The 27053-nt window shown below is 40.2% G+C and overlaps 2 protein-coding genes across 2 annotated transcripts; both read right to left on the reverse strand.

Moving 5' to 3' along the window:
* Nucleotides 1-344: 344 nt before the first annotated feature.
* On the reverse strand, nucleotides 345-15779 carry LOC127767223 (phosphatidylinositol 4-kinase alpha 1). Its single transcript, XM_052292489.1, has 26 exons — nucleotides 14955-15779; nucleotides 14460-14801; nucleotides 14206-14367; nucleotides 13144-13314; nucleotides 12852-13010; nucleotides 12649-12776; nucleotides 12212-12518; nucleotides 11687-11855; nucleotides 10885-11102; nucleotides 10053-10211; nucleotides 9784-9966; nucleotides 8445-8921; nucleotides 8011-8370; nucleotides 7537-7751; nucleotides 6988-7165; nucleotides 5878-6014; nucleotides 5640-5793; nucleotides 4474-4740; nucleotides 4249-4326; nucleotides 4042-4089; nucleotides 3149-3321; nucleotides 2839-3034; nucleotides 2460-2600; nucleotides 1206-1414; nucleotides 967-1128; nucleotides 345-883 (listed from the first exon to the last, which is right to left on the reverse strand). The coding sequence occupies exons 1-26, from the start codon at nucleotides 15705-15707 to the stop codon at nucleotides 625-627; spliced, it is 5805 nt and encodes a 1934-aa protein (XP_052148449.1). The 5' UTR covers nucleotides 15708-15779; the 3' UTR covers nucleotides 345-624.
* A 3242-nt stretch (nucleotides 15780-19021) lies between these two features.
* On the reverse strand, nucleotides 19022-26615 carry LOC127768690 (serine/threonine-protein kinase GRIK1-like). The gene is made up of 12 exons (XM_052294319.1): nucleotides 26342-26615; nucleotides 25278-25692; nucleotides 24407-24481; nucleotides 24287-24331; nucleotides 24021-24095; nucleotides 22894-22981; nucleotides 22640-22749; nucleotides 21326-21421; nucleotides 20554-20620; nucleotides 20016-20131; nucleotides 19860-19938; nucleotides 19022-19735 (listed from the first exon to the last, which is right to left on the reverse strand). Exons 2-12 carry the CDS (start codon nucleotides 25665-25667, stop codon nucleotides 19596-19598), a joined length of 1281 nt encoding a protein of 426 aa, XP_052150279.1. The 5' UTR covers nucleotides 25668-25692; nucleotides 26342-26615; the 3' UTR covers nucleotides 19022-19595.
* Nucleotides 26616-27053: the final 438 nt, after the last annotated feature.

Genomic DNA, 27053 nt, shown 5'->3' on the forward strand with positions numbered 1-27053 from the left:
GCTATCCTTATGTTCTGTATGGTAGATTCGTAATTGGTTAGTCGTAACAATATTTACATATCTGGGATCAGGGAAGACACTGAGCATGACGTTTTCACTTTGCCATTCACCAAGTGGAGTAGTTATATAGTATGATTTAGGAATTACGACTCGCAACACATTTTATATTTGCATCGTTACAGATATCACCACACAGTGATGATGTGGTGTACGAACGTACATTCTTCTCCATTACCTGGCAAATCTATCCTGAGGCTGTATATAAAACAAACAATATAGAGGACTCCACATGCCCATGCTAACATTGCATAATACCGTCTCATAGTGAAAAAGATGTTCACATATTCGCGAAAAGAAGATAACAATACTTCCACATGCCAATACAAAGACCCATTCGTTCTGTAAGACGCGATCCAATAGAATTACTAGCTCGGCTGTCTTACAAAAGGAACAAAAAAATGAATAGGCACTGTTTAACTTACACTGATACACCCTCTGTGAGTCGCTTGAAATCACCGTTCTTACCATACAATGAACCGCTCAACAACATAATTCTACATAAAAGAATTAGTGGCTACATACAATTGATGTACACGACCCCCCATTTACAAAAGGAGAAATAGACTATTTCTCAATACCCTGCTGCAAGTATTGAATCAAGTCGTACCCTGCGGTAGTCCATTTGTTGTAGGCATCCACACATGTTCTGACCATAAAATTAGCAGCCTCACGCTCGTTCATCTCTGGATGAAAACGTTTTCGCAGATTAGCGATAGGTTCTCCCCTGCTAAAGCAAGGCAGGCCACTGTCCACCATCAAATTAACGGTAGTAATAATCCCATTCATGTGTCTCCTTCCTGCTAGGTACCCTTTGACACACAATCTGAAAGAACAATGCTTGACTCAGAGCATGTGCAACAACTCCAATTCTAGTTAATTAGAAGAAAATGCATGGAAAATATTTACCTCAGAAACTGATTCCAAGTGTCACTCTTCATTGTTCCAGATGGATCAAGCAATTGAGTCATCTCATGGCTTAACTTGAAATGTGCACTTTCAAACCCCATGTTTCCTCCAGGCGAAATCTCCAAAATAAATCCAAAATCAATATGGACTAGTCTCCCGTGGCTGCACAAGCAAGATGATGATTAACCAGGTAATTCCAGGTTTACTCATTACAATTAGGACAGAAAAGTAAATCGTACCTATCAAAGAGAAGATTGCCATTATGCCGATCCTTTGGCTGAAGAAGCAAGCTAGCAACAGCATATCCAGCACTACTGATCATGAACATTTCGCGAGCAGCTTCGAAAGAAGGTGAACCTACAGGGCCATAGTCTTGCTGAAATATCTCTAATAAACCACCATCAGTTGTTTCACCCATTTGATTTCTACTCCGAGTATTTGGTACCACCTGCAGTGTGGTCAGATCAAGAAGGTTGACAAGAGGAAACCAATAGAACAGGTAAACAACAAATACACAACGACAATTGCTCAGTCATGAAAGACGTAGACTTGACTCATTACTTAGGTGTCAACTTGTCAAAAAATGGTAGCTCCAAATATTTCATTTAAACTATTTATAGTTTAATTCCTGTAAAATTCCTATGTTCCAAAGGGCCGCTAAACATATCTAGAAAAGGAAACATACAAGAATAAACCAGAGTTAGAGTTGTTTTTTTAAAAAATCTTAGGGCCTGTTCAGATTGTAGCCAAAATAAACCTTACCAAATTTTGGCATTTGCCAAAATTTTGGCCGGATTTCTTATGTATTTACCAAATTTGGCAACAAACTAAATATAGACATTTTTTTGGGCAACTTTGCCAAAAAAAAATGGTATGGTTGAAAATGGCATCAAAGTGAACAGGCCCTTAGACATTAGAGATCACTTGATTAAATTTGGAGAAAAGAGTCCAGAGCATGTTTTGAACCATGCTCATTTTAGTTGTTCTATTGTCAAATACTCCCTCCGTTTTTTAATAGATGACGCCGTTGACTTTTTCTTACATGTTTGACCATTCGTCTTATTCAAAAATTTTATGCAAATGTATAAGATATAAATCACACTTAAAGTACTATGAATGATAAAACAACTCATAACAAAATAAATTATAATTACGTAAATTTTTTGAATAAGACGAAGGGTCAAACATGTGAGAAAAAGTCAACGGCGTCATCTATTAAAAAACGGAGGTAGTATAACATACTCATAATTTGAACTAGAAAGGTAGCTATATTATGGGACGGAGGGAGTAATAACAAAGTAAAGTTTTCTTGTTGAATTCACTATTCACATTTGCAGGGATATTATACTGCTAAACATGACATAACTATTATACTGCTAAACATGACATAACGGTGTAATAAAATGTCGATTAACTGCTGTTCAAGATCAGTAATAAGTGATCCCTAGTCCATATAGATACAAGTAACTAAATAACTACAGATGGATGCTTACCTCAATTATGCCTCGCTCTGGTCCAGTGGGTAAAACACCATATGGGAAGAGATAAAGGTTTAATCCAACAGCTTGAAATATGTCCCTTAAAAGAGCAATAACTTGGAGTGCCAGCACATCCTGTCTACAATCATCACCAACCTGTTGTAACATAGAAAATGCCCATGTCAACTGTGAAGCACGTTGGATGCTAGACACTAAGATGGTTCCTGCCACATTTGCTGCATCCTTCAATAGATTTAGTTATCCAATGCAAGTTTTAATTTATGTTCAGTTAATTTATGAACTGAAATTCCATAGTAAACATGAATTGAGACTGATAAACTCATTATATCCATAGGTTACAACCATGAGATTTCACTGCAAAAGATATATTTACCTTAAAAATGCAAGCCTGTGGCTTCACATCGTTTGGGTCCCCATCACGATCAACCACATTGAAAGTAATCATTATTGGAACTTTAGCAGCAGACTGGAGAGGAATGCCACTGTCTACTTGAATGCCCCGTACAAACTTGTTTGTTGCAGTAGGTAGGTACAGATCATCACCTGGCACAGTAATCTTCTCCAGCTCCCTGCAAGGACAAGTTTAGGATAATGAGATACTAATAAGGACATATTTAATTGGAACCCACATGAGAATATTGAAATTATACCAGTGAAACATTACAGTGGTTTTTACTTCGTACCTTTTAATACCCGCTCGCCGCTCTTCTTTGGGAAGAGGAAAAAGAACACCAGAAATCGAGGTGACCTTGTCAAAAAATTCGAACTCTCTTTCAAACATGTCACGAGCTTCTGGAGTAAAACCGTCAACAATTTTCTCCCTAACGGCAGGAAGCAAGGAATGGAATGCAGTGACCTGAAAAATAATTGGAGCTATTAACACCACATTGCATATCTTCGAGCTTGAAGGAGGGCAGGAAACAAAACTGTATGACATTGCCACAGTTTTATAAAACATCTCATATGAACAAATTACAAGTCAAAGTTACCATTTTAGTCAGAAAAGCATCACATTGGAAGGGCAAGAAGCACAAGGACAAATAATCTCATGTTTCAAATGCATCATGCCTACCGCAAGTCTAAATGTAATACTATTATATGAAGTTCTTCATACGCACAAGAATAATGCATAATTAATTGTTCAAGCCCTTTATTAATGAACTAATACAAACAGAAACAATAGTACAGTTCCATGAAGGGCTAGAAAACTTCTGGAAACTCAGATTATCAATTACCATCACCAAAAAAAAAAAAAAAGAGTTCCAAAAGAAAGAAAAATGGTGCTTCACCGTGAGGTTAAAAAATGGGGTAAAAACTAAAAAGGCATAAAGGCTTCAACAAGTAATTGCCATGTGCCTTATCAAACAAACATAACTCAATTTTAACTTATGAAGATATATGACTTTGTCTTTAAAAAGCACCACTCTTCTCAATAAACTTTCAGACAAGGGATATAATAGAATGACATGTTTGGTCAAGAAAAAAAAAGACATGGTTTCTTTTTCAAGGTGGTGTTGATGATGCAACAGAATATGAAAGTCGAAGCAAAGGTACATAAATCTTAAAACATGGATACCTTTGGTGCAGCTGCTTCCTTCCCAGGTTCATCGGGAACACATTCTCCCTGCAATTTACATTTCCTAACTCAATTAGATATTCAAATAACTCAGTTATCGAACATCGCACTAGGCATATATTGAAGAATGAAACATGTTTTTTTTCATTTGAATAGAGTAGAATATGATAACATGGTATAACAGAATAAAAATAAAATAAAATTTACCTGCAGATGCCATATTAAAATATGAGCAAATATATTACTTCTCCGAGCAGCTCCAAGCAAGTATCCTTCAACCAATTTCTGATAAGTTCAAAGGCAAGAAAAAATGAGATGAATGCATTACATTCTTTACGAGTAATAAAGTAAGGGTGCAGATTGAAGCAATAAATGTTTTCCTAGGGTGCATTCATAACATAATAAATATATATCACTGGAAGAAATTCTCACATCATCATCATATCTGAGAGACTGTACCAACTGTGGCATAAAGAAGGTAACAGTCTCAGGTGGGTAAGTCTCCAGGACACGAAGAACATATGCCATAACACGGGGATGTCCTTTATAAGGAGGGGTAAGAAACTCCAATGCTTGTGTAACAGAGCATGGAGCCCAATGTGGAAGTTGCTGTAACAATGATGAATTTTCATCTACTGCCTTTGGAGTGATGAAAAAGGGTAATGCTTCAGGAATTGTACGGAGTTCCAATATATGTGTCTACAAGGAAGGACAAGAGAGCATGGTAAGACATAACAGCATATGGCACCCTTCTTACTGAAAGAAAATAGCAGTTGAACAATTTACGAAATACACGAAAAAAAATCAAACACAAAACACTATCACTCAGTCAGCAGATACACCTACTACCTCGACTCTAACAAAATAAGCCAGGAGAAAATCTGACTTTTACTACACTCAGATACTGTTTATTTGGTTACATGAGTTCAAGTGGAAGTTCAAGTGTTCAACACAGTGAGAGCATCCGCTAGTTCCAAAATTCCAGTATTTAAGGTAAGACATAGCAGAAATAAAAAATAAACAAACATTGCACAACACACTGTTGTCAAAAGAAGATTTGGTTCTACCCTTACATTCTGAAAATATCACTAAAAAAAATTAAACTGGCAATATTGGAAAGCAATAGTATGTTACATTAGCTACCGTTCTTAACAATAGACTGAATTACTATTTAACCCTCGTAGCTGCGCCAGTTGTCATATCATTCTTCGACTTACCAGTAGACATGCCCATAGGGGTAAAATATACCGTAATAGCACCCTAAAATTATTATAATTTTTGACACCTCCAATTACTGTCCTCAATGTGGTTGCATGGTTGCTTTAAGGGGATTTATGATGCTATATCTTTTAGATTACTTTATAATATTCTCGAAGATGGCATCTTAATATATTCTAAATATAAATAAAGATGCCATATTGAATTAAAGTTAATTGAAGAAATGCACCAAGAGTTCTCTTGCTGTAGCTGAAAGCCTGAAAACACCCCTAAAGATAAACAAGAATAAATAGATTTTGAAACAGAACTTGCATGACAAGGAAAAATGGGTAGAAACTGTTGTCTGAGAAGGTAGCAGCTGAACGCAGCAAGAACCATACCTGTACCAATTGTGTAATTTCTGATGATAATGCCGAGTTTGTGGGAAACCTCATAATCATTGAGAATGCAATTCGAGGATCAACAGCAAAAGCAGTTCTGGCATGATCAATCCATTTATCTGAGCTAATTTTACCACGAAATGTTGCTGCATCTCTGCCATATATAACATGCTATACATGTAAATTTGAACTCAAAGCACAGTCAAGAATAAATAAAAAAAATCACGACCATAGTTACTTTGTATTTATCGGTTGTGCCCACACTTCAAGTCTGTCTGCCTCATTCTGAGAAAGCATAAGAAGTAATTGTTTACGCTTTTCCCGTACAGTTGTATAGTTATCCACTGAGCCCCAGACAGGGTGGATCTGATCCAGCTGCAAATAAATGAATGAAGCGACAAGGTGAGAAAAGTTTTAAAAGTAGTTAGTGAAGATGGATGAGAAGTGATTTTCATGGCAATTATTTTAGGTCAATGCACACGGAGGGCAGCGACAGCAGCATTAGGCATCAGCATGTGTCAGCAGACTAGGCACATTCATCCCTTAGGTTACCTGTTAGTTCTCTATTAGTTGGATTCAATAATCAACTGGTTATCAGGACTCTCCTATGAATCAAGCCATTATCCTTCAGTTTAAACCATAGAAGAACAAACTAAATGCCATTTATCTCCATCTCTCTCCGTCTCACTTGTGCATCTTCCCCTCTTGCCAAGCCCTGTTTATCTTGTTCTCTATCTGCCTGTTACTCATCTCTTCTCTATCTCCTCACCATGGGTTCACGGCACCAGGCCACAACATACTTGGACCTCATCCACATACCAATGACAGTCATCACTAGTGGTCTGTACTGTAAGCAGTCAACAAGTGGCGATAAATTATACGGAGTATTATGGTAGCTGGTACTGCGCATGAAAAATACCAGCATACTACATTTCCTATTTCCTTGAATAAATAAATAAGTTTCCTAACAAAGGGGTTAGTTAAATCAGTACTCTATCAATTACTTAGGAAAATTATCAGTTTAATATGAAGTTAGTCTTCGAGATATGGCTTGTAAGGGAAGTTGAAATTGTATTCTTAAGTGTACTGTATCACGGGAATCTCCCATAAAAGGAATGTACTCCCATTGTGGTTTAAGCAATGAGACCTGAAGTTGAACTAAGCCCGACAACCTCTCTACCACGTCAGCGAGAAGCTTTGCCAGAAGCTAGATGTGAGGCAAGCCCTATGGCCCCTTACCCATGGTCTTTGAACCATACCCAACCAGCTACGCCATACAATTGATAGTTATTTAGGTGGGTAAGTGCAAAGAAACAAAAAGGGAACAAAGATGCAAGTTGCACCATACCATATTGGGTTCACCTTCACGTCCCTGTGACTTCGGAGCAGAATCAGCAGAACCACTGGGGCGCTCATTTTGTAGACAATGGACAAATATTGACACGGATTGGGCCTCTCTCTGAGCAAAACTTTTGTTTTGAGATTCATACCACTCAGGTGCATAAGCAAACCATCCCAAAGCAGCACTGAAACAAAACATGTACTACTAAAATATATTAACAAGTAATAACATATTATAGCTGGCACAAAAAAATGAAGATGCAAGCAAATAAAGTGTAAAGCAAAAATGTATATACATGCATTCCTTCTTAATGATATAGATGAATAACCAAAAAAAATCATTGGTCGATGCATATTATCATGCTTGACAATAAGAAATTGATTTCGAGCATCAATATTCTACCTTAATTTTCAGTACAACCTGTAACTCTTATTTTGTTTTTTCCTGAAGTATCAACATTTCTTAAGTAACAAATAATTGTACAAATATAGTTCAGAAGTATGGAAAGAGAGCATTGTATTAAATATGAAAAATATGTATTGGAGTGATTATTACCGGTATACCCTGTCCTCTAATAACTGAAGTCCCATATTACATTTCTGCAAGTTAGACTGAGACTGGCATGAGCAAAATTTCAGCCCCAGGAGCATTGCAGTGAAGAAAGTGCCAGTTGCAGCAGGATGGTGAGAAAAATGAGTAGCAGATTTCATTGTCCCTTGCAACATCCGACCCAGAAGTAGAAGTTGCTCAATGCTATCATGCCGAACCACCTAAGTAAAAAATTGTTGCAGAGTAATCGTAAGTTAGACATGTTGTCTATCCTGGAGGCAAAAGTGCCTTAAAAACCAGCCTAGGGTTCAATGCACTGATCTTAAATGTTCAGGGAGTAAAGTGGACAGTTTTGTGGTCTAGGGTGTTAAGTAGAGGCAAACATAAATTGTACAAGCTAGGTTGCATGCATGCCAATATCCTAGAAAAGCAGAAAGAAATTGCATGAGATCCATAAAATAAACAAAGTGTGATTATCACCTCAAACCGATCGATGAAGAAGCCAAGCCAGAGCCTATGGGCTATTATTGCTTCAACTGGATCCTTTTCTGGTGGTGCCTCAGGCTCACCAGAAATGAGATGTGGCCTCAATTTTGCATCAGGGCCACAGTAATTCATATCTGACGCAAACAGACCACGTTTTGTATCTATTGTCCACAGCCATGCATCAACAAGTTCTGCAAGCACAAGAGGACCTAAGGAAGGTGCTGCAGATACTAGCCAGGTCCAGATAAATATCCCAGTCTCCATTGCATCAGGAGTGCATATATAAGCAGGACACCAGCATAGAAGACGTATAAGCTGAGAAAATCCATCTAGATTTGCTCTAGAGTCAGACACCTGTGTGTTACATCATTAGCAAATGCAATCATAACCAATAATAAGGTATTATGAAATATGTTCAAACAATTTACCATATGATCAAGAAGTAATGCTGTAGACTGAGAACAAGTTTCACGGAACACTGTATTATCTATTTGATTTTTCTCTGCCGTAACAACGAAGTCCTGAAGAAGACGAACAAATCTTGACAGAAAAACTTCATCAAATGATTGATTGGGCTGTGCAGACTGCATACCAAGGGGGGACATGCCCGTGTTCATGCCTCCCATAGAACTGAACAACCTTCTCATACCAGCAATCTCCCCTGCATGGTTGCATTTAACAGTTGCAGTCACTACTGCAGTTGACAGCACTTCCAGGGTGATGTCAGGTGCTTCTTTTTTGGCCCCTGATGCTGCTGCAGCAGAATCCATAACTGCAGGTACATTGGCTGTCCTGATGCCATTCCAATCATTCTTTCCACTACAAATACGTATTTCAGATAGAAGTGATACAACATCTGCTGTATGTTGTGATCTTTGTGCTCCACTTGGCTTGCAAAAATTTTCCTAAGCATTACAATTAAAACCCCTATCAATCATTATGGGACTTGGGTGAAAATAAAACAAATAGTATAACTTTTGATGCCAACAGGAAGGTGCCTATGGAACAAAGTTTGTGCAATAAACAATTACAGAAAGATCAGCAGTTGCTGCTGTCTCAGAGCCTTTTTTAAGTCAACCATTTAAATGTGTGTATCATTTGACCACTGAATGACAACAATGGACATGCTTTCATTAATATATGTTATGAATATGAGCCTACTGGCCAGTGACGCAGTCGTTACAAACTTACAACAGTAGACACTCCTAGAGGATTTTTTTTCGGTAATTTCTTTCTGGTGGTACAACTGAATGGTTAGTTTATACCATACTGACTCTCATTAGTATTCCCGTATAAAAAACTGCTAATCAGACATTTAAATCCTTTCAAGTTTGGTTGGGAACTCTGAAGAACCTATGACTACTATGCAAAAATCTAATGGAAGTTAAAAATAACCTATGAGATAGCAATCTCAATCTTAACCAGACAAGCGAAGCGATAGGTATATCATTAACATGACAATAACCATCTACTAACAAGAAATGCATCACCATAATCATCTTTAGTATTCCTGTAGAAAAACTGCCAATCAGACATTTAAATCTTTTCAAGTTTGGTTGTGAACTCTGAAGAACCTGTGACCACTGTGCAAACATCTAATCGAAGTTAAAAAGAACCTATGAGATAGCAATCTCAATCTTAATCAGACAAGCGAAATAGGCAACCTTATCATTGACAGGACAATAACCATCTACTAACAAGAAATGCATCATCATAGAACAATGCTACTAGACAAAATAAGACAAAATAATATTATATTTGCTAAACCTGTATAAGGCCTTGAGTTGTACATGGAGCATATGAAAGCGCACTCGTTATCCATTCCCTGGCAATCTTCTGATATAGTGAGCGTACAGTGGCAACCCAAGCAGGATCGCTAACTGGACCAGAAGTCAACTCATTATGAACAGATATTAGAAGTAAATCTACACATGATGAGTTCCAGAGGACCTGAAAATTTAGTATACTAGGTGTCAGTGTGTCTCAAATCAATAAAAAGTAACGCATGAGACACCAAATCAAGCAGCCAAGCAAACCTGTGGAAACTTTTCCTTTAGCTGAGTTAACAGCTTGACACTCACATCACGAACATTTTCATCCCTCTGTGACATGCTCTTTATAAGGAAGCAAGCATGAACAGAAATAACAGATTCCCTTATATCAGCTCCTTCTCCTATGTCACATATACGATCCTCCTGGGCACAAAAAGGGTAATTGTTCCAGTGCACATCTACAAGTTAGAAGTTTATCATGTGCTCTAGAAAAATAAGACAATACAAACAATAATCACCAAACTGACTACAATGCAAAGTAAAAAAAAAAAAGGATGATGAAGTAACTCGAGATTACACAAAACAGAATTTAAAGCACTCCTAAAGTATGAAATAAGATGCAAAGCAGATTCCAATTATTGGACATAAAATTGCTATTGTTGGTTGATGCTTCATTAATATTGCTCAGGGGAAAACAAAAGCATCCCACCATCAATGCATGAGGCCTTTCCTTGTGGGAGACAATATCTTTATTTGCAGATCAAGAAAGCAGCTGTTTGTACACTTCTAATGAATATATGTTCGCTACAATTTATAGCTTACTCAACAATAGTCCTATGTACAAACAGGCATATCTGAAGCAAAAGGAGATATTAGTGCTGCCATAAGAGATCAAGGCTGCAAAACAATGGAAAGAATGTGTGGTTCATCACAATAGGAAGTTGTGTATCTTTTTTACACAAGGAGTTGAATTAACAATAAAAGGGAACTATTGTAGAGATAATGGACTACAGTACTACATAGCTAAACACAATAATGAAAGGACAAAAAATACATGACTTATATCCTCAAAAAATTGATGAAGTGTGAGTTGTACCATCCATGACAACACTGTTTCAAAAGCTCTATGCACAACTGCAGTCAAACACTGAGATACTGCTGGTGTCAAGTTCGGGGTTAGCAGGTATTCGAACACACAACTGAATGCACTATTTGATTTATTCAATGTAGAGGTGGCTGAAAGTATGCCGCCATTGCAGCTAAAGCGCAATATCTCAAGGAAAGCAACTGCGAGGAGATATGTAGCTTTAACCCCTGAAAATAAAGCAAAAAGAAAATCAGTTTCATACTTAAAGAATTCCATTTATCTAATGTAACATTTCATAAAGAAAGCCACTGGTATGTGAGTCCAATAATCCAGTTAAGTTCTAAACTTCTAATGATGAAAATGAAAATTGAACATTTTTCTCATAATCTCATCCTTCTCTCTTCAAAAACTGCAGATTCTAGCTTTTACAAATTAATCCTTGCACAAGGCCAAAAAGAACTACCGCCAGTCACAAATACATGTCGGCTTGGGCATAGATGCACTCAAACTTTAAACTTTTGAGTATCAATGTCTTTTTAAATATTTAGGTTGATATATGAAGATCTTACATGTAAATCTCTCGATAAAAACTTTCATAAAATTAGCATTTTCTGGTAAGTGGACTAGTCACTATTATGTAGACATGCACAAGACATTTTGCTAGTGGACTGTCCAGATGATTGTGAATTTTAAGGACCTAAATGCAATTCTACATTAATTTTACTATATTGGAGGTTAATATTTTATTTGTGCGAGACAAAATAAACAAATGCATAAGCAGCGAATGACTCGACAGAGAATAAATGTTGACCTGAAATTGTAGTCATTGCTGCTACCTCAACTCGACTTCCTAAAGCCGCAGAAAGTGCAGTTCTCTGTCCAACAGCAGCCTTTTCATTACTATTGCCACGGCGACTACCTGGGTTATGGAGAGCATTTAACTCTAGCTCATCTTCAAGCCATTTCACTGAACTGACAACCTGAAATGAGAAAAGCAAACATGGTAGATACAAGGTATTAAAGAAAGTAAGACAGCCAACCATCAGCACAGGATGATCAACAGGGGGTTAAGAATCCTAACTGTTAACTTCTCCATGAAAGGAGAGACAAACATATGCGAATGACTGAGGACAGTAGTTATCAGACAATTCTAATCCATTGTTATGTAAAACATCAATAGGCTTTAAAACTAATAACACTCAATAATATGTTATAAGTACCTCTTCAATAATAAGATATGCTCTCTAGTACCAGGAAATGAATGAAAACAAGTTTGAATTTACTTATTGCATAAGAAACGATCTGTTTTCCATCCCTATGGACCCAAACAACCTACCAGTGGTGGAGTTCCTTGTGCAATACGTTGCACTGCTACACACCATTCGCTATTCCACATGTAGGGTCCAGAAACAGCCTGAAGAGCTATAGCACTGATGCTCTCCATAGTGTTCAATGAAGTGGAAACTGGTTTTGCAGGTGTCTGATTGCTTTGTATTGGAGGAGCTAGTCCAAACAAGACAATGTAGAACCACAAATTACGGAACAATTTCAATAATGATGGCTCAACAGTTGAAACTGGGTCAAAATCAGAACATATTTCAGCAACTGCAGGAAGTAATGGACCCATCAAATCAGCACCACTCCTGCAGTAAAGGAAATATTATGTTAAGCACACAGTACTGCAGTTAATTAGTTAAGACATAAAAATACATCATTCAAGTTTTAACATCAAAACTCATGAAATCGATATATATCAACAATATGGCAAGTTACCTCCCACTTTTAGACTCAGCAGCTAAGCCCACATCTGAGCATAGAGATAATAGCCTATGACGGTAATCAGACCTGAGTTTTGTGCTGGTGAGATTAGTAGCAACAAGCAAAAACCCTGCAGGAAGAGTCTAGAATTTTGTAGACACGGTTAGCATGGAAATTGGAACACAAGTTGTAAAATAAGTTTCTTATGTAGTACACACCTCTATTCTCTCAGTTGTTGCTTCTGATGGCACTGTGTTGTTTTCTGCAGATCCTACAGCTTTAACCTTATCGAGATAGCTTCTTGTCATCAAGACAATGCTCTCACGATATGACTTTTCAAAACCCAAGCATGCCACACGAGATATTGCATCTAACAACTGCAGTAGAGTACAAAAAGGGTGCTTTTGTTTAAGAGTCACAAGCAATGCCACTAAATTTGAACACTGTTAAGAGCAAGAGATATGGAACAAAAATAAATATGGTAGTGGGTACAATACAGAAGTTCCATACCCGAAGTCGCAATAAACTTGGAGATGAAGCATCACCCTCTTCTAAATGTTCAATGAAAAGAGGCAAAATCATGTCTACAACTTCCCATTTTTTCAAGCATACACATAACTCAGCAAGAAGGCGGATAACATTAAGTCGCATCACCGGAACTGCGTCTTTTTCTTTGCCATCCTGAAAGGATTCATGGTCAAGAAAACGACCAGCAACTAAAATCTAATTAAAAAAAGATTGTCTTTGTATGCAGGCAGGCAAAAGCAAGTTTAACTTGAACATTGGCATATATTCATAAACAACTAGAATTCCGCAAGAAAATGACGCCAACATATTTGTAGCCAGAAATGCTCTCTGATAATCAAACTCCATATTTTTTTTACTACAATAAAATAAAAGGATGTTAACAGTCAGAATTTTATTTTGGAGAATGCGAAAAGGAAAAGAAACACTCCGATTTTAACCTGAATCTCTGGTTTCACAGTATAATCATGAGTTTACCACAGCATCATGGATGAAAATTGCTTATAGAAAGACCAAGCTAATCTTCTCTTACACCCTTACAGCCTTACTCATATGAAATTAAAAAGCAAACCTATAAGGTTACCAATGATGCATCATGGTGTATGAACTATTTGGCTTTTTAATGAAAGCTGGGCGTAAAGCCTTTTCTCTAAAAATGATGCATCATGGTAACTTAGCATGTTGAAAGACTGCTGAAGTGATAATTGTTGGAATAATTGGGGCATGTTCCATTCAACAATTGTAAGGTAGATAATAACTGCTTTTATGTTGAAGCTTTTTCAGTGTGGTGGCAACTGTACTAACTATCAAGTACTAGTATATATTAAAAAAACTTAGCTATAACTTTCATACGTTAACTGGCAGTTATTTTTAAAAAAACAGTAACAGTGTTTTCATAAAACATGCATGAATAACACATAGTGAGATTGCTCATATAATGCTTCTTAATATATGGTACAACATGTTCATCTAGTGCCCAGCATAATGACACTTGTGTTGTAGCAAATCTTATTTAACTAGAAAATTTCCAAAAGGATAAAGGAATACCTCCTCCTCATAATCATTCCGTTCACGGACATATGCAGCTAACCGCATAATGAATGTGTCGACCAGAGCCCTATCCTTTGTCCAGCCAAACTCTATAATTTCACAGCTCAACTTAACCACTGCATCGAACAAAGCCCCAGGGCTACTACCTGTCATGTCAGCCTGTACCAACGTGGCCGGTTTCACATCAGAAAGCATCTCTATAAACACATAAATTTCAGGAGTCCAAGCGACAGTGGTGCAAAAGAACATGCCTGGGAACAAGTGCTGACGACGAGAGGTTTCAAAGGGATCAGCAGCACTGGCAGGAGTTGGCCCCCTCGTGAGACAGTTATCTGGCTGATACCATTGAGCAGCGTGCAAAATAGCTCCTCGCAGATCTTCAGTTTGCGCCAGGATGAGAGGATGCATGACTTGGTGGCCTCGATAAACCAAGCTAGGGTCTGCTGGAGCATATCCTTGGAAGCCTTGCTATCAACATCCATGGCAGAAACGCTCCGAACCAGCACCACTAACGCAGCCTGGCAACAGAGTAATTTGGTATTTATCCTTGTCTTTAGCTGTGCCCCCTGCTCTCTCCAGTCCCGTTTCCTAATCTGCGGAGTGCAAACCATCACATCAATCATGAGGTAACAGCAAGTAAGCATACACAATACACCCAACTCGCCAGCATGTACACGGCGAATGCAAATGCAGGAACCTCCGTTGTGCACATGAACCGCGAAGGGTCATCCACATTCTAGTCTCACCTTCAGGAATTCGGAGAGCGACCGGACCTGCTTTGCGGCGGCATTCCTGACCTTGGCAACATTATCGGACTCCAGACCACCCTCGCCCCCCAACATATGCACGATGAGCCTGAAGGCGACCTCCTTCCGCTCCAGCTCCTCCACCTCCTCCTCCTCGAACTTCTGCACCACCTCCCTGACCCCTCCATTTTCCTCTCCCGCCGCGTACTCCCCCTTCCCCTTGGCCTTGGGCGGCGCCTCCTCAGAGCCCGCGAACTCGAGGAGCAGCCGGGAGGCGACGGGCGCGGCATCCGCGGGGAGGAGCGTCGGTGGGCTGGCCGCCGCGGCGGAGAGGAACGCGCGGGCGAGGGGCGCGGACGCCGGGTCAGCGACGTCGAGCGCGGCGAGGAGCGCCGCGGAGAGCGCCGACGAGAGCGCCGGGCAGGTCGGCGCCGCGGCGAGAAAGGGGAGGAGCCTGGAGAGGAAGGGCGCCGGGGCGAACGACTGCGGCCAGAACGACGGCGAGAGGAAGGCGTGGGAGGCGAGGAACGCGAGGAGCGGCGCGGGCAGGGAGGATCCGGCCCCGGCGCCGGCGGGGAGGAGGCGCGCGAGGGCGAGGAGGGAGTGGAGGTGCGCCCGCGACGCGCGCTGCGCGGACGCCGACGCCGACGCCGGGGGGGCGCCGCAGCGGGAGGAGAGCCAGGCGAGCTTGTCGGCGAGGAGGAGATCCGGGTGCGCCGCCACCAGGTCGCAGAGCTCGTTGAGCGCCTCCATGGGGGTTCCGCGGCGGCAATGGCGGGGGTCAGATCATGGGGGGAGGTCGTCGCCGCTGCAGCAGCAGATCGGGATTGGGGGGGGGGGGGGGGGGGGGGGGGGGTAAGGCGAGGCGATGGGGACGAGGCGGAGAAGCGGAGACGGAGAGAGGACAGGAGGGGAGGGTCTCCCCGTCCTTTTTCCGACGCGAGAGTAATTCGCGGAGCCAGAGGGGGGGAGAGGACAAAGGTGAGGGTAATTTGGGTGAGTAATTTATTTTATTTTGTTTAATTTTCTTTTGGTTGACTCTACTCCGCGGAATGTTGGGACAGGGTGAGAGGGGCCGAGGGCCGCGAGAGACAAGCAGGCAATGCCAACGTGCAAATGCCAGGTTTTCTCTGGAGCCAGACTGGTTGCCTGTTTGCCCTCGGTGAAAACGGGACATTTAGGCTTTGTTTAGTTCGCGAAATGCAAATTTTTAAGTTTCACATCGGACGTTTGATCGGATGTCAGAAGAAGTTTTCGGACACGAATAAAAAAACTAATTTCATAGCTCGTCCTTCTCCTCTCGAAATTGCTTTTTTCCTTTTCTTATTCTTCCTTTCCTTTCGACCATCTTACTTTGAATCCGGTTGGAGCTTTTCTAGAGAGGGAAGAAGAGAAGTTGTGTGCTCCCTACAAAGCCCGTTAGACCCACTCATGATAGATCACCTTACCTTCGAAGGCAGCCAAACATGCCTTCTCGTTTCACTAAACAGGCCTCTCAATCCGTTTTGACGGTGGTACCCATTCTGCTAGTGCGAAAGCTGTTCCCGTTTCTTCGTGATTCGATCCGGTATCAGCGGATACTTTAATTTTACCGGGAAGGGTTGAAACAGCGCACTTCGAAAGATGATGGTGTATTCTGAGGATCAGTCCGTTTTTTATTGAATTCGCAAATTGATAGATCTGGATGATTCAAAGAATGATTCTTCCCTAGGCCCGGTACCATTATTTAAATTGGAGCTTTTCAATTCCATTTTGGAGATTGAGGGTTCGATTCCACCTCAGAACGACCTTCACGAAAGTGAAAAATCTTCGTCCTACCAAAACCGGATCTTGAAAAGTGTTCAGTGCCCAACAAGCAACGGGGGCCCCTTTGTGTCTGTATGAATCTCTGACCGCACAAAATCTCCATAGCCAATTTTCCAAATTAGATTTTTAAATCAGAGACAGCTTTTGGTACTATGGCATGGAGCAAGAAAACGGATTGAAGCAGAGCCAGCACACCTCAGTGAATATCATTATTTAGGACAAGCACGAAGAGGAAGAGCTTTGTCCTTCGGCCTTGAATCAGCATAAAGCCCCTCGCCGAACCACTTCTTTGACATTACGTCATGATGAATAGGGTTCGACTCATTCATGTCTCCACACCCAGGTTGTGCCGCAGCCGCCCTCCTGCCCGCAGCCCTATTCTAGAAATTTGGCTGGCTACGTTACTTATAACCGCAGAACGAGCAATGAATCCCCAACGACAAACGAACAAGGGGCGGGGCATTTTCGGGGAGTAGCCGCGAATCCGAGTAAGGTCTAAAGGCATCAGATCGAGGAAGGAAATAGAGAATGTTTTCATAGAAGCTTTCTTTTTCATAGGTCAACTCTGAGATGAGGTATGCTGAAATCGCGAGACGAATTTATTAAGCCTAATTAATCCGTCATTAGCACATGTGGGTTATTGTAGCACTTATGGCTAATCGTAGACTAATTATACTCATAAGATACGTCTCGTGATTTCCATGCAAACTATGCAATTAGTTTTTTTTATCTATATTTAATACTTCATGCATGTGTCAAAGATTCAATATAATGTTTTTGGAAAAAAATAGGAACTAAACAAGGCCTTAACTATTTGCAATTTTAAATTTAATGTTTAATCATTTGTCACACACGTGTTGATATATGAGGACGAGTCTACGACTCGGGCGCCCGATTGGTTTGGAGAAAAATCGGGCGCTGACGTCAGCGCACGATTTACGTGCAAAACTATTTTAAACTGATTTTTCTCTTAAATTACTTATCCAAATCATGATCCGATTACACCATTAAATTTATTGCAATTAAATCTTCAAAACAAGACCACAAATGGATATATTTCGACGGAAAAAAATAGTTTATTATTAAATTATTTTTAAATGTTGCACGATGTTCCACCAGATATATCGGAATGTTTCACTCATTTAAATTGGGTGTTGTTTCACCTTATATAAAAACAATGTTTCAGCAAATAGCGAAAGAATGTTTCAGTTTACTGCAACATTTGATCCATACATAGTGAAATATTATAAGTATACTAGATCAAATATTTTTCGGTGGAACAAAAAATAAATTGAATTCCCTTAATAGGGGGTTTCAAAATATGTAGGTTTTTTTTTTGTTGCAATGGAGTATTTCAGTTCACTGCAACATTAGACCAATACATAGTGAAACATTATGAGTACACTAGGTGAAACATTTTTTGTGGAACAAAAAATAAACCAAATTCCCTTAATAGAGGGTTTCTAAAATATATGGGTGATTTGTTGCAATGGAGTTGCGTGTGTGGATAAGTGGCAAGTGGGGACAGGGGATATGTGGTGGGGACCCAGGTGCGCACGTGATGGGGGGTGATGGGGGGAGAGGGAAGCGACCGATTTTTTTCCCCTCCCCCCGCGCGCCCCACGTTGAGCATTCTCGGATATATGACGTCTGGTTTTAGTTAATTGTTACAGACTTACATCTAAGAGTGAAAAATAGTTTAAATATTCCGGTGAAAACTGGTAAAAGCAGACAATAGCTACGATATTTTCGTAGCATTTTTTCTAGTTTACAATTACATTGTTCATGGCTCTTCATTCGCAACACACATCTATAATTATATCTGCTTGACATATGTCTAAATAAACGAAAGCCAGCAGTAAATCCTTAACCGTATATGTAATTATGGATTTGTTGATAAATTTATACTGTAGATTTTGTTTGAACAAATATAAAATCTATACGTGAGTTGTAAAGCAGATCTTGCTCGTTTCCTTGTAGTATCATCGATGTCTTAGATAGAGCAATTGTTCCAAGTAATTTCAGTAGATCCTTTGAACCTTAAAAATCGATCGGTAGATCTTCTTTACTCCTATTGCATATAAGAGGAAGCCAAAGCAACAAAGCTCGTTCTCATCGATTTAAACTTGGGTTTCAACTTTGAAAAGGCTGATCTCTTGGCGTTGATGCCACCATTCTGCGTGTATTGTATGCCGTCTTACCTCTCCATTAACTGGTGTATACTGTGTATAATACATAATTACACACATAAACACATCAACTGCTGTAAGCCTGTAATTGCAGTAAGCTTCCTTACGGAAAATATGCAGTAACTTACAGCAATTTCCGTTGACAAGAGATTCACTCACCATGAATGGATGAGTCCTAAGTAAAATCTAATATAGGATGGTGCTGGCCACATCTTCCAACCCACCATAGTTCAACTAAAACTAAAATAAACTAAATCTCACTTTTAAGGGTACCCGCAGATCAGCCTGCACCCATCTGTACTCGGTGCTCATGAATTGCTAACACCGACTACAGCCTTCACAAAGAATTTTGCACTATATTTTCTATGAATGGTTGCTATACTGGATTCAACAACCAAATGAAAAAAGCTTACATGTTGCAGCAGCCAAAATTGATCTACAGAAAAATGGAAACAGGGGCTCCCTCGGTTCGGCAACAAAACTTGCAGAGGTGGTGAGGCGAGCAACCAACAGGTCAATCGGTAAAGGGAGGAAGAACACAAAAAAGAGTAACACGGTTTGTCGATCATCTCACTTTCTTTGTTTAGCCACACTCATCGCCTATCTACAGTAAACCATCGGATGATAAACTGTGAACAAGCCTTTGCTATTGTACTTCTCCCTTAAGATCATCTCTCTTTCTTCGGCCAAACCCACATCTACAGAAGTATTCAACAACTGGCCCCTGGTCCCCAGCAACCCAAGGATGCTCACCTACAGCCTGCAGGGTGATACGATTTGCTGGATCTGCAAGACAACCACATGTGGAAACACAAGAGAATGTTCATTAGTAGAATAATATATCTGGCACTAAGACACAAAATGTGCCAGAATCATAAGGCGGTGAAACAGTTTATTTTGAAAAAAGAACCTTTGCAGAGAAGCCTTTCCAGCAAATCAGCAAGTTGGGGGTTCATGTTGTCAGGTATCTGCACCGGATCATTGACAATCTATTCCACAGCAATGTCTTGAATGAGTTGAATGAAAAGGTAAAGCAAAAGGAAATGGAAGGGGGGTATTTTTGTACCTTATCATAAGTTTCCTGTAAGGTATCTCCTAGAAATGGATAGTGACCAGTAATCATACAATACAGAGTAACGCCAACTGCCCATGTATCAGCTGCCCGACCATGGTAGGCTGAACCTGAAGTGAATTAGATTGAAAGGTTGGTCATATTTAGCTAGCCTGCACCAATGGCCAAAGACTATATGTCGCAATTTGAGCCAACGGCAAAAGAGTCATGGTCTTTGCCCTCTTTAGTTTTTAATCATTGGCATAACATTCATAGCCATGCTTTGGCCGCTTAAAGTTGCAGTATCTAAGTAATTCGTTTGTCATATTCTAAATCTAAATTGCATATTTATGTTGGACTCATTCCGTTTGCAGTTGGGTGTTCTGTCGAGAACAGATTACTTTATCTGCTATTCTGCAATCAAGTAAAAGGGGAACATCTACAGCTGCTGTCTATCTAGCAATTGTTGAACTTCATACACATAATTTGGTGACTAACTGATTCTGCACGCAGTAAATACTAGTACTCAAATATAAAAGGTAGGCAGTTGTACCTTGACAGCATTCTGGTGCAGTGAAAACAGGAGTACCTGGAGACCTCCAAAGCAGATCATCATCATCCTGCAATACAATCACATAACACTTTATCAGTAAAGTACTAAGCCATTAGACTCCACAATTGTACGAAGAAATTGCCTAAAAACACTTACTCCCTCCGTCCCATAATATAAGAAGTTTTAGAGTTAGACACGGTTATTAAGAAAGTAGGTAGAAATGAATGGTGGAGGGTTGCGATTGGATGAGTAGTGGAGGTAGGTGGGAAAAATGAATGGTGGAGGGTTGTGATTGGTTGGGAAGAGAATGTTGGGGAGAAGTTGTTATATTTTGGGACAAATCCTGAGGGCTAAAAGTTGTTATATTTTGGGACGGAGGGAGTACATGTTAATAGGCATTTCTACATTAGCACACAATAAAAAAGATCATGTATCAAGTTAAAGATAATCAAATGTGGTATGAAACCATCCTGTTTTACTATATAAAGTCATGGGCCTGCTTAACTAAAAAAGGTGGCATGCAATCATCTACTTGAGTAATCTTAAAAATATTCAGGATGGAAGGAAATGAACAATATCTTTTGAGGTTTTTGAATTAAAAAATGCTTGTCTTAGAAATTGAGCCCCAAAATTGCATTTTTGATACAGTCTACAGTCTAAATCATGATGCACACAATTTTCTGGGGATCCATTCAACTGAAAGCCCTTTATGCCATGACAAGGAAAATAGCATTCATTACTACAATACAGAGGTTAGAGGATAAAGGCCCACCTCAAAAATCTGACTAACACTGAAATCCCCTATCTTCACACTGCCAGTGCTTGTGACCAACAAATTGTCTGGTTTGATATCACCATGAATAATATTCTGCGTATAATGACAGGAAGCATTCAGTGACATGATGAGTTAGGAAGCACATAACACAGTGCAGACTGCATAACGTAGATAAATGTGTGACTAGAGCAACATGTATCTGATTATAATATAGAAGTGTGTACAAATTGGGGAAATAGAAACATCAACAAGGACCAACTTAAGAAGTAATGAATTGCCAGATGTTAAGGAATCAAGTAACATGTTACCAAGATACATTATGCACATAAGAGCATGGATAAATTAAGATTTCTTATATGCATATCACTGTCCTAATCAGTGTTCTAAAAGTCGTCTCTAGGCGCCGGGTAGCCGCCGCCATTAGGCATTCGATGGTGTATTAGGCAGCTGAGCTAACTTGGCTAGTGTTTTTTTTTTTTTTGCTATTTTAGTGTTATATAGTCTAATTTCTATGCAATATGCCTGCTATTTTTTTGGATTTGACTAGTTGACCTGACCTAGGCGCCGCCTTGGCGCCAATTAGGCACTAGGCGCCCCCCAGCCGCCCAACTAGCGCCTAGTGCTTTCTTGAACCATGGTCCTAATGAACTCAATTTCCAATACAATCAAACAATGGATAAGAGAAGAAATGTGTGTGTAGGCACAAATAATCCTAATCTAGAACTAAAATGGGATTTAATATTTTCTTTATGAAACCATAACCATTCAAATAGTACCACTTAGCTGGGCCCAAAAAAGTTGGCATATGCAAATGCAATAATTACCTCAAAGACAGAAAGTTAAGTAGCTAAAGGAACAAGGAAAGTAACATGCAATTAGAACTTCAGCCTACAAGCATAGACTAAGACTATAGTACAAATAACGATAACTTAACAGTGGATCTCAACCTCTGCTCAACCTGGTCACCGATTTAACCAAGTTTAAGCAAGACTTTTTTAGAAAATGTGGAAGTTAAAATATGTTGCTTGCATTAATCTGCACAATACAAACTTGAAGCTGCTTAAATATATTTGTACAGAGAAACTATCATTATATGACCAGTTGATATGACTGCTAGTGGAACACACTGGCAAATTTGAATTTCCTTTGATATGACCAGTTGATATGATTGCTAGTGGATCAAACTATTCATGGTACCATGAATAGTTTGATCCATATACAATTGGTGTTTATAGGCTGTAGATTCTGATATATGGCATGGCGTTCACCACAATTTAACAGATCTTTTAGTGAAGGAAATTTGAATCTTACATGAGAATGAAGATACATAACACCAGAGATTATGTCGCGCAAGTAATTTCTGGAGGTAGCTTCTCCTAAACCATTGTCACAGACCATTTTTCCTTCAACATACTCAAGAACTGGCAATACCAATGGACAATGTTAGGTAGAATAATATGGAGAATTAAATAAAGATGCTCAAAAGTTAGCAAGAAAAATCTCATGCTACAATTAAACAAAAGGAAACTATTTTTTTTAAAAAAAATGAGAATGTCATTACATACCCATGTAGAATTTATCTGCATTTGGGTCATCAATCACTTCAATGAGATTTACTATATTAGGATGATCCAACATTTTCATGATGGATACCTGTCACCAATACAAAAGGTGATGCTGTCAGATAATTGAGACGTTAAACAGTACATAGAGATTCTTTAAGCAAGCAAAGTTTATTCCAGTTATTTTATTGTGTTCATGTCCTGAACAGAGCAAAATCAGTGAGCACACTCAACTTGTATCAACTCAACTTGGGTATTGGGCTCAGGGCCAAGGCCCTAGGCCAAGGAGGAGGAAGAGGTGCACATGGACATGTCCAGTATCGCATGGTTATTGTTCACATGGGTGTATAGAATAGATTGATTTGCTAGCTATTTATAAAATCTTAGAGATAAACTCCTTCAAGGTCAAGCCATCCTATTTAAATAAGGATGGGCTGTATGTCCATTCGTTAATAGTCTCTCCCTAATGTTCATCATCTAAGTCTAAGTTCTCTCCTCATCTGCAGCAACCATCGCCGCCCCAGCTAACCTCTGGTGGTGTTTACCCACCATGATTTCGGACCATGACAACTTGGTTACTATGTATGTGGTTGGCCCGATAGTGTCAATGTTATGGTAGCGATGCATCCTCAAAGTGCACACAACCAAGGTTATCATACCAAGCCCAGCCCAATAGTTTGACCAAAAAGGACCTGAAGTGAGCCTCCCGGTAGACTGTTTTTCCTTAGACAATTCTATAATCATCCATTTCGATCAGGAGAAACCATGTTTGAACTGGCTAGTTTAAGAGTGAACAAGTCAACATGAGCCAGACGATAAACCCAGCTTAAGAAATAGCCAAAAATAATGCACAATGCATTGTGCATGAACTAAGTGGGCTTGTTGGTTTGTTATTTATTGTACTGAGAAACTTATGTAAGTCCATATTGAGTGCAAGAGCTATGCTAATTATATCACCACATTTACATATTACCCATTTAAATAGAATGTGCAGACACTGACCCAAATCTTAACTGGGTCAAGGGCTGAATGGGCAGCACTACTTTTCCAGAGCACTTAAGTCGTGTCATGACAAAAAAGAAAAAAAAGACATGTATTACAATCACAAGTAAACTGAGAAAGTTACTCACTTCCCGAAGAACATCTGTCATGGCAGTTTCTGATCGCACAACACGTACTTTCATCATGTAAGATTTATTCAAAACCTACAATAGAAGGGCAAAGGCTACAGTTCCATCAGTTAGATGCAGACACTGTGCACGCAACATAAATTTAACCTTGTAACCATAAGAATAATGGTGCTGAACGAGTAAAACCAACTACTCAGACTAGCAAAAAATAAAAATTAGTAACTAACATAAAGAAATCAGCACATAAGGACAGCGAAAAACCCTACCTTCACTGCGTAAAGCTTTCCATCTTTCATGCTTCGGTATAAGACCTTTAAGCCAAAAAAAAAAAGATTTAGACATTTACCGTGGGAAGTCACTTCATAACATAATGTGAGCTATCTTACCACTTTGCCATAGCTTCCAGAACCAATCTTCCCCAGGTGGACATATTGGTTGACCATCTTGCTGCCATTTTCATCCTAAATGTGCCGAAAGGAAAAAAGTTATTGTACTGTTTAATGCAAAAAGGTAATAGATCGCATACAGCTTTATGGATTTGCAAAGGTCACGACAACATTGATTGAAACAGTAGATCATCTGAGCATGGCGCCTTAAACAATTAAAGTTTACATCTTATACGTATAATGCAAAAGATGTTTTAACCGATCATTTATAACACAGTTATAATTTTCTATAATAAGTTAAACAATGTTACTCTACTAAATAATATAACGACAAGGATAGATTAATTACCAATCGTTCCAAAATCGTATACTACATAGCAACAACCAAATAATCTAGACTTTCCATGATTGGTTAGTGGGCTTCAGGTTGTCACTTTCCTAGCAGGAGGTCCCACATTCTAATCCTAGCAGACGCACAAAATTAGGACAAATGGCAGTTATTCTACAAGGATGGATTAATTATTAATTGTTCCAAAAGGAAAGTGGCATAATGTGCGGCATTAGCATTGATGTTGTCGTAGAAGATGCCATGTTCAAAACCTAGCAGAGGCGCCAAAATTTGCATTCCTGCATGATGGAGATCCAATCACTCGAACAAGACTGAACTACGACATTTACCTATTTTGCAGTCTAACCGCTGAGCTAACCTTGTCTTTAATACAATGGTCCATGTGTGACAGTTTCTCATGCACGGGCTAGCTTGTAAAAGAAGTCTGCACTAGATAAGACTATACCTCTATATATGGGCATGAAAGATGGAAATGAAAATAGAATAACAGTGGTAAAGAATTCAAATCTAAGAGGATAGTACCTCTGAGCGAAATACTTTTTTAGTCTCCTTAACTAGGCTTTCTCTACATGCAAAGCCATTCTGAGCCCTTGACAGTATAATATCTTCAGATCTCTTCCTTGGCTGCCCATCATCACTTCCATAAAGATGATCAGGATCATCTCCATCATAGAAGCTTCTGTCAGGGTCATCGCCATTGTAGAAGCTTCTATCGAGATCATCCCTGTCGTAGAAGCTTCTATCAGGATCATCCCCGGTGTAGAAGCTTCCATCAGGATCCTCCGCAGATTTATGGTTCAACAAGTCTTCAGATAGGATGCCATCAGCGTCACGAGGTCGACTTACAGACACCCTAGGCTTCCTTAAAAAGCCAAAACAACTACAGCAGCCCATGTCGGCCAGGTCAGCCATTCAGACCAAGTAGGCACCAGGAACCCTAGTAGAACAAAAACAGGTGAAGTAGTAAGAAACACCATCAGAGTAGGAATTGAGAAGTATGTCGGTTAATAGGGTTCGGTGTGAAACCAAACAAAAATGGGAAGTGCCTACTCCTCTTCTACTTAGCATCATTTGGCTATCGCAACACCAACCTACTGTACCAGATCACACATCACAGTAAAACCATAGGCTTATTCCCTTACAAATAAGTCAAGACTACAACACAAATTCCTCGCGGGAAAACTCACTTGATCACAGACTTTAGTATATTCAAAGTTAAGAGGTGATAAACACATCCCTGGGATTTCACATCAGATGAACACAGAGATGAAATCACCTAAGCAACACGACTACGCAGGTATCTGCTGGTACCACCCGCACGCGGGCTAAAAACACCAGCTCCCACGCCCCCGAGGCACCCAGGTGACCAGATCCCCGCCCAAAACCGTCCCGACTCCCGGTTGATCCTAGGGCAGAACAGAATAATCACCGGAATAGTGAATCGCCCAGCCTACCCCCACCTTGCTCCCCCCGCGACCAAACCAACGCCTTCCCTTCCCTACCCTACCCCTATTCTAACCCAAACCCCCGCACCCGGCGAGCGTGAATGTACGACGGCGGGTGTGTGGGGCGCAGATCGGACGAACCTCGTGGGTGGCAGGGGACTCCGCGGCGGCGTTGCTCCTTCCCCCCCTGCGGAGCTGCGGCTGCGTCGCGGCGGGGTCTCCTCGTCGCGGTTTTGTGGGGTTTGGATGGGAGAGGGGAGGGAGGGAGGGAGACCGTGGTGGCAAGCAAAGCGGAGCGGAGGTGGTGGGGGGGATCGAACTAGCGAAGGGCGCACGCGACGCACGGACGCACGGTGCGGCACGCGAGGGGTGGGGGGTTCGGCTTTTTGGACGCGAGATGTGGGGGTGTTCGGGCGTTTGGCGGCCGGCGCGGCGGGGGCGGGGGCGCGGGCGTTGGGAACGTGGGGGCGTCGCCGTCGCTGTTGACGGTTGGGGGGAGGGGGGGGGGGGGGGGGGGGGTTGGGTTTGGTTAGAGGAGATCGCACGGAGGGGGACTGACCGCTCTGTCGGTTTTTTTGGTAATTTTGGGTGCGTCTGAGCCAACCGTTCGGGCAAGAGCTCGTAAACCCTCCCCGCCTTAAAAATATTTTCAGCTCACTGTACTAAAAATAAATTTATTTTTAATAATTATTATATTAGAGTAGAGTACTAGACAGATCTATATTGTTTATTGGAATTTAACGAAATAGAGGGTAATCTAGTTCTTTTGTTTTTTTTAAAGTGTGGAATAGATAAAATTGAATTTATTTTAGGACGGTGGAGGTAGTACTTCGGTTCAAAACTACTCCAGTGC

Source organism: Oryza glaberrima, chromosome 3, assembly GCF_000147395.1.
Source record: "Oryza glaberrima chromosome 3, OglaRS2, whole genome shotgun sequence".
Lineage (NCBI taxonomy): Eukaryota > Viridiplantae > Streptophyta > Magnoliopsida > Poales > Poaceae > Oryza > Oryza glaberrima.

Coding starts and splice junctions, on each gene's coding strand:
- LOC127767223 (XM_052292489.1), bottom strand. CDS start 15,707: ATGGAGGCGCTCAACGAGCTCTGCGACCTGGTGGCGGCGCACCCGGAT. Junction 12,519..12,648: donor GCTGAGTCTAAAAGTGGGAG/GTAACTTGCCAT, acceptor CCTTTACTGCAG/GAGTGGTGCTGATTTGATGG. Junction 8,371..8,444: donor CATTACTTCTTGATCATATG/GTAAATTGTTTG, acceptor TGTAACACACAG/GTGTCTGACTCTAGAGCAAA.
- LOC127768690 (XM_052294319.1), bottom strand. CDS start 25,667: ATGGCTGACCTGGCCGACATGGGCTGCTGTAGTTGTTTTGGCTTTTTA. Junction 21,422..22,639: donor TTATGTATCTTCATTCTCAT/GTAAGATTCAAA, acceptor CATTATACGCAG/AATATTATTCATGGTGATAT. Junction 20,132..20,553: donor TGCACCAGAATGCTGTCAAG/GTACAACTGCCT, acceptor AATTCACTTCAG/GTTCAGCCTACCATGGTCGG.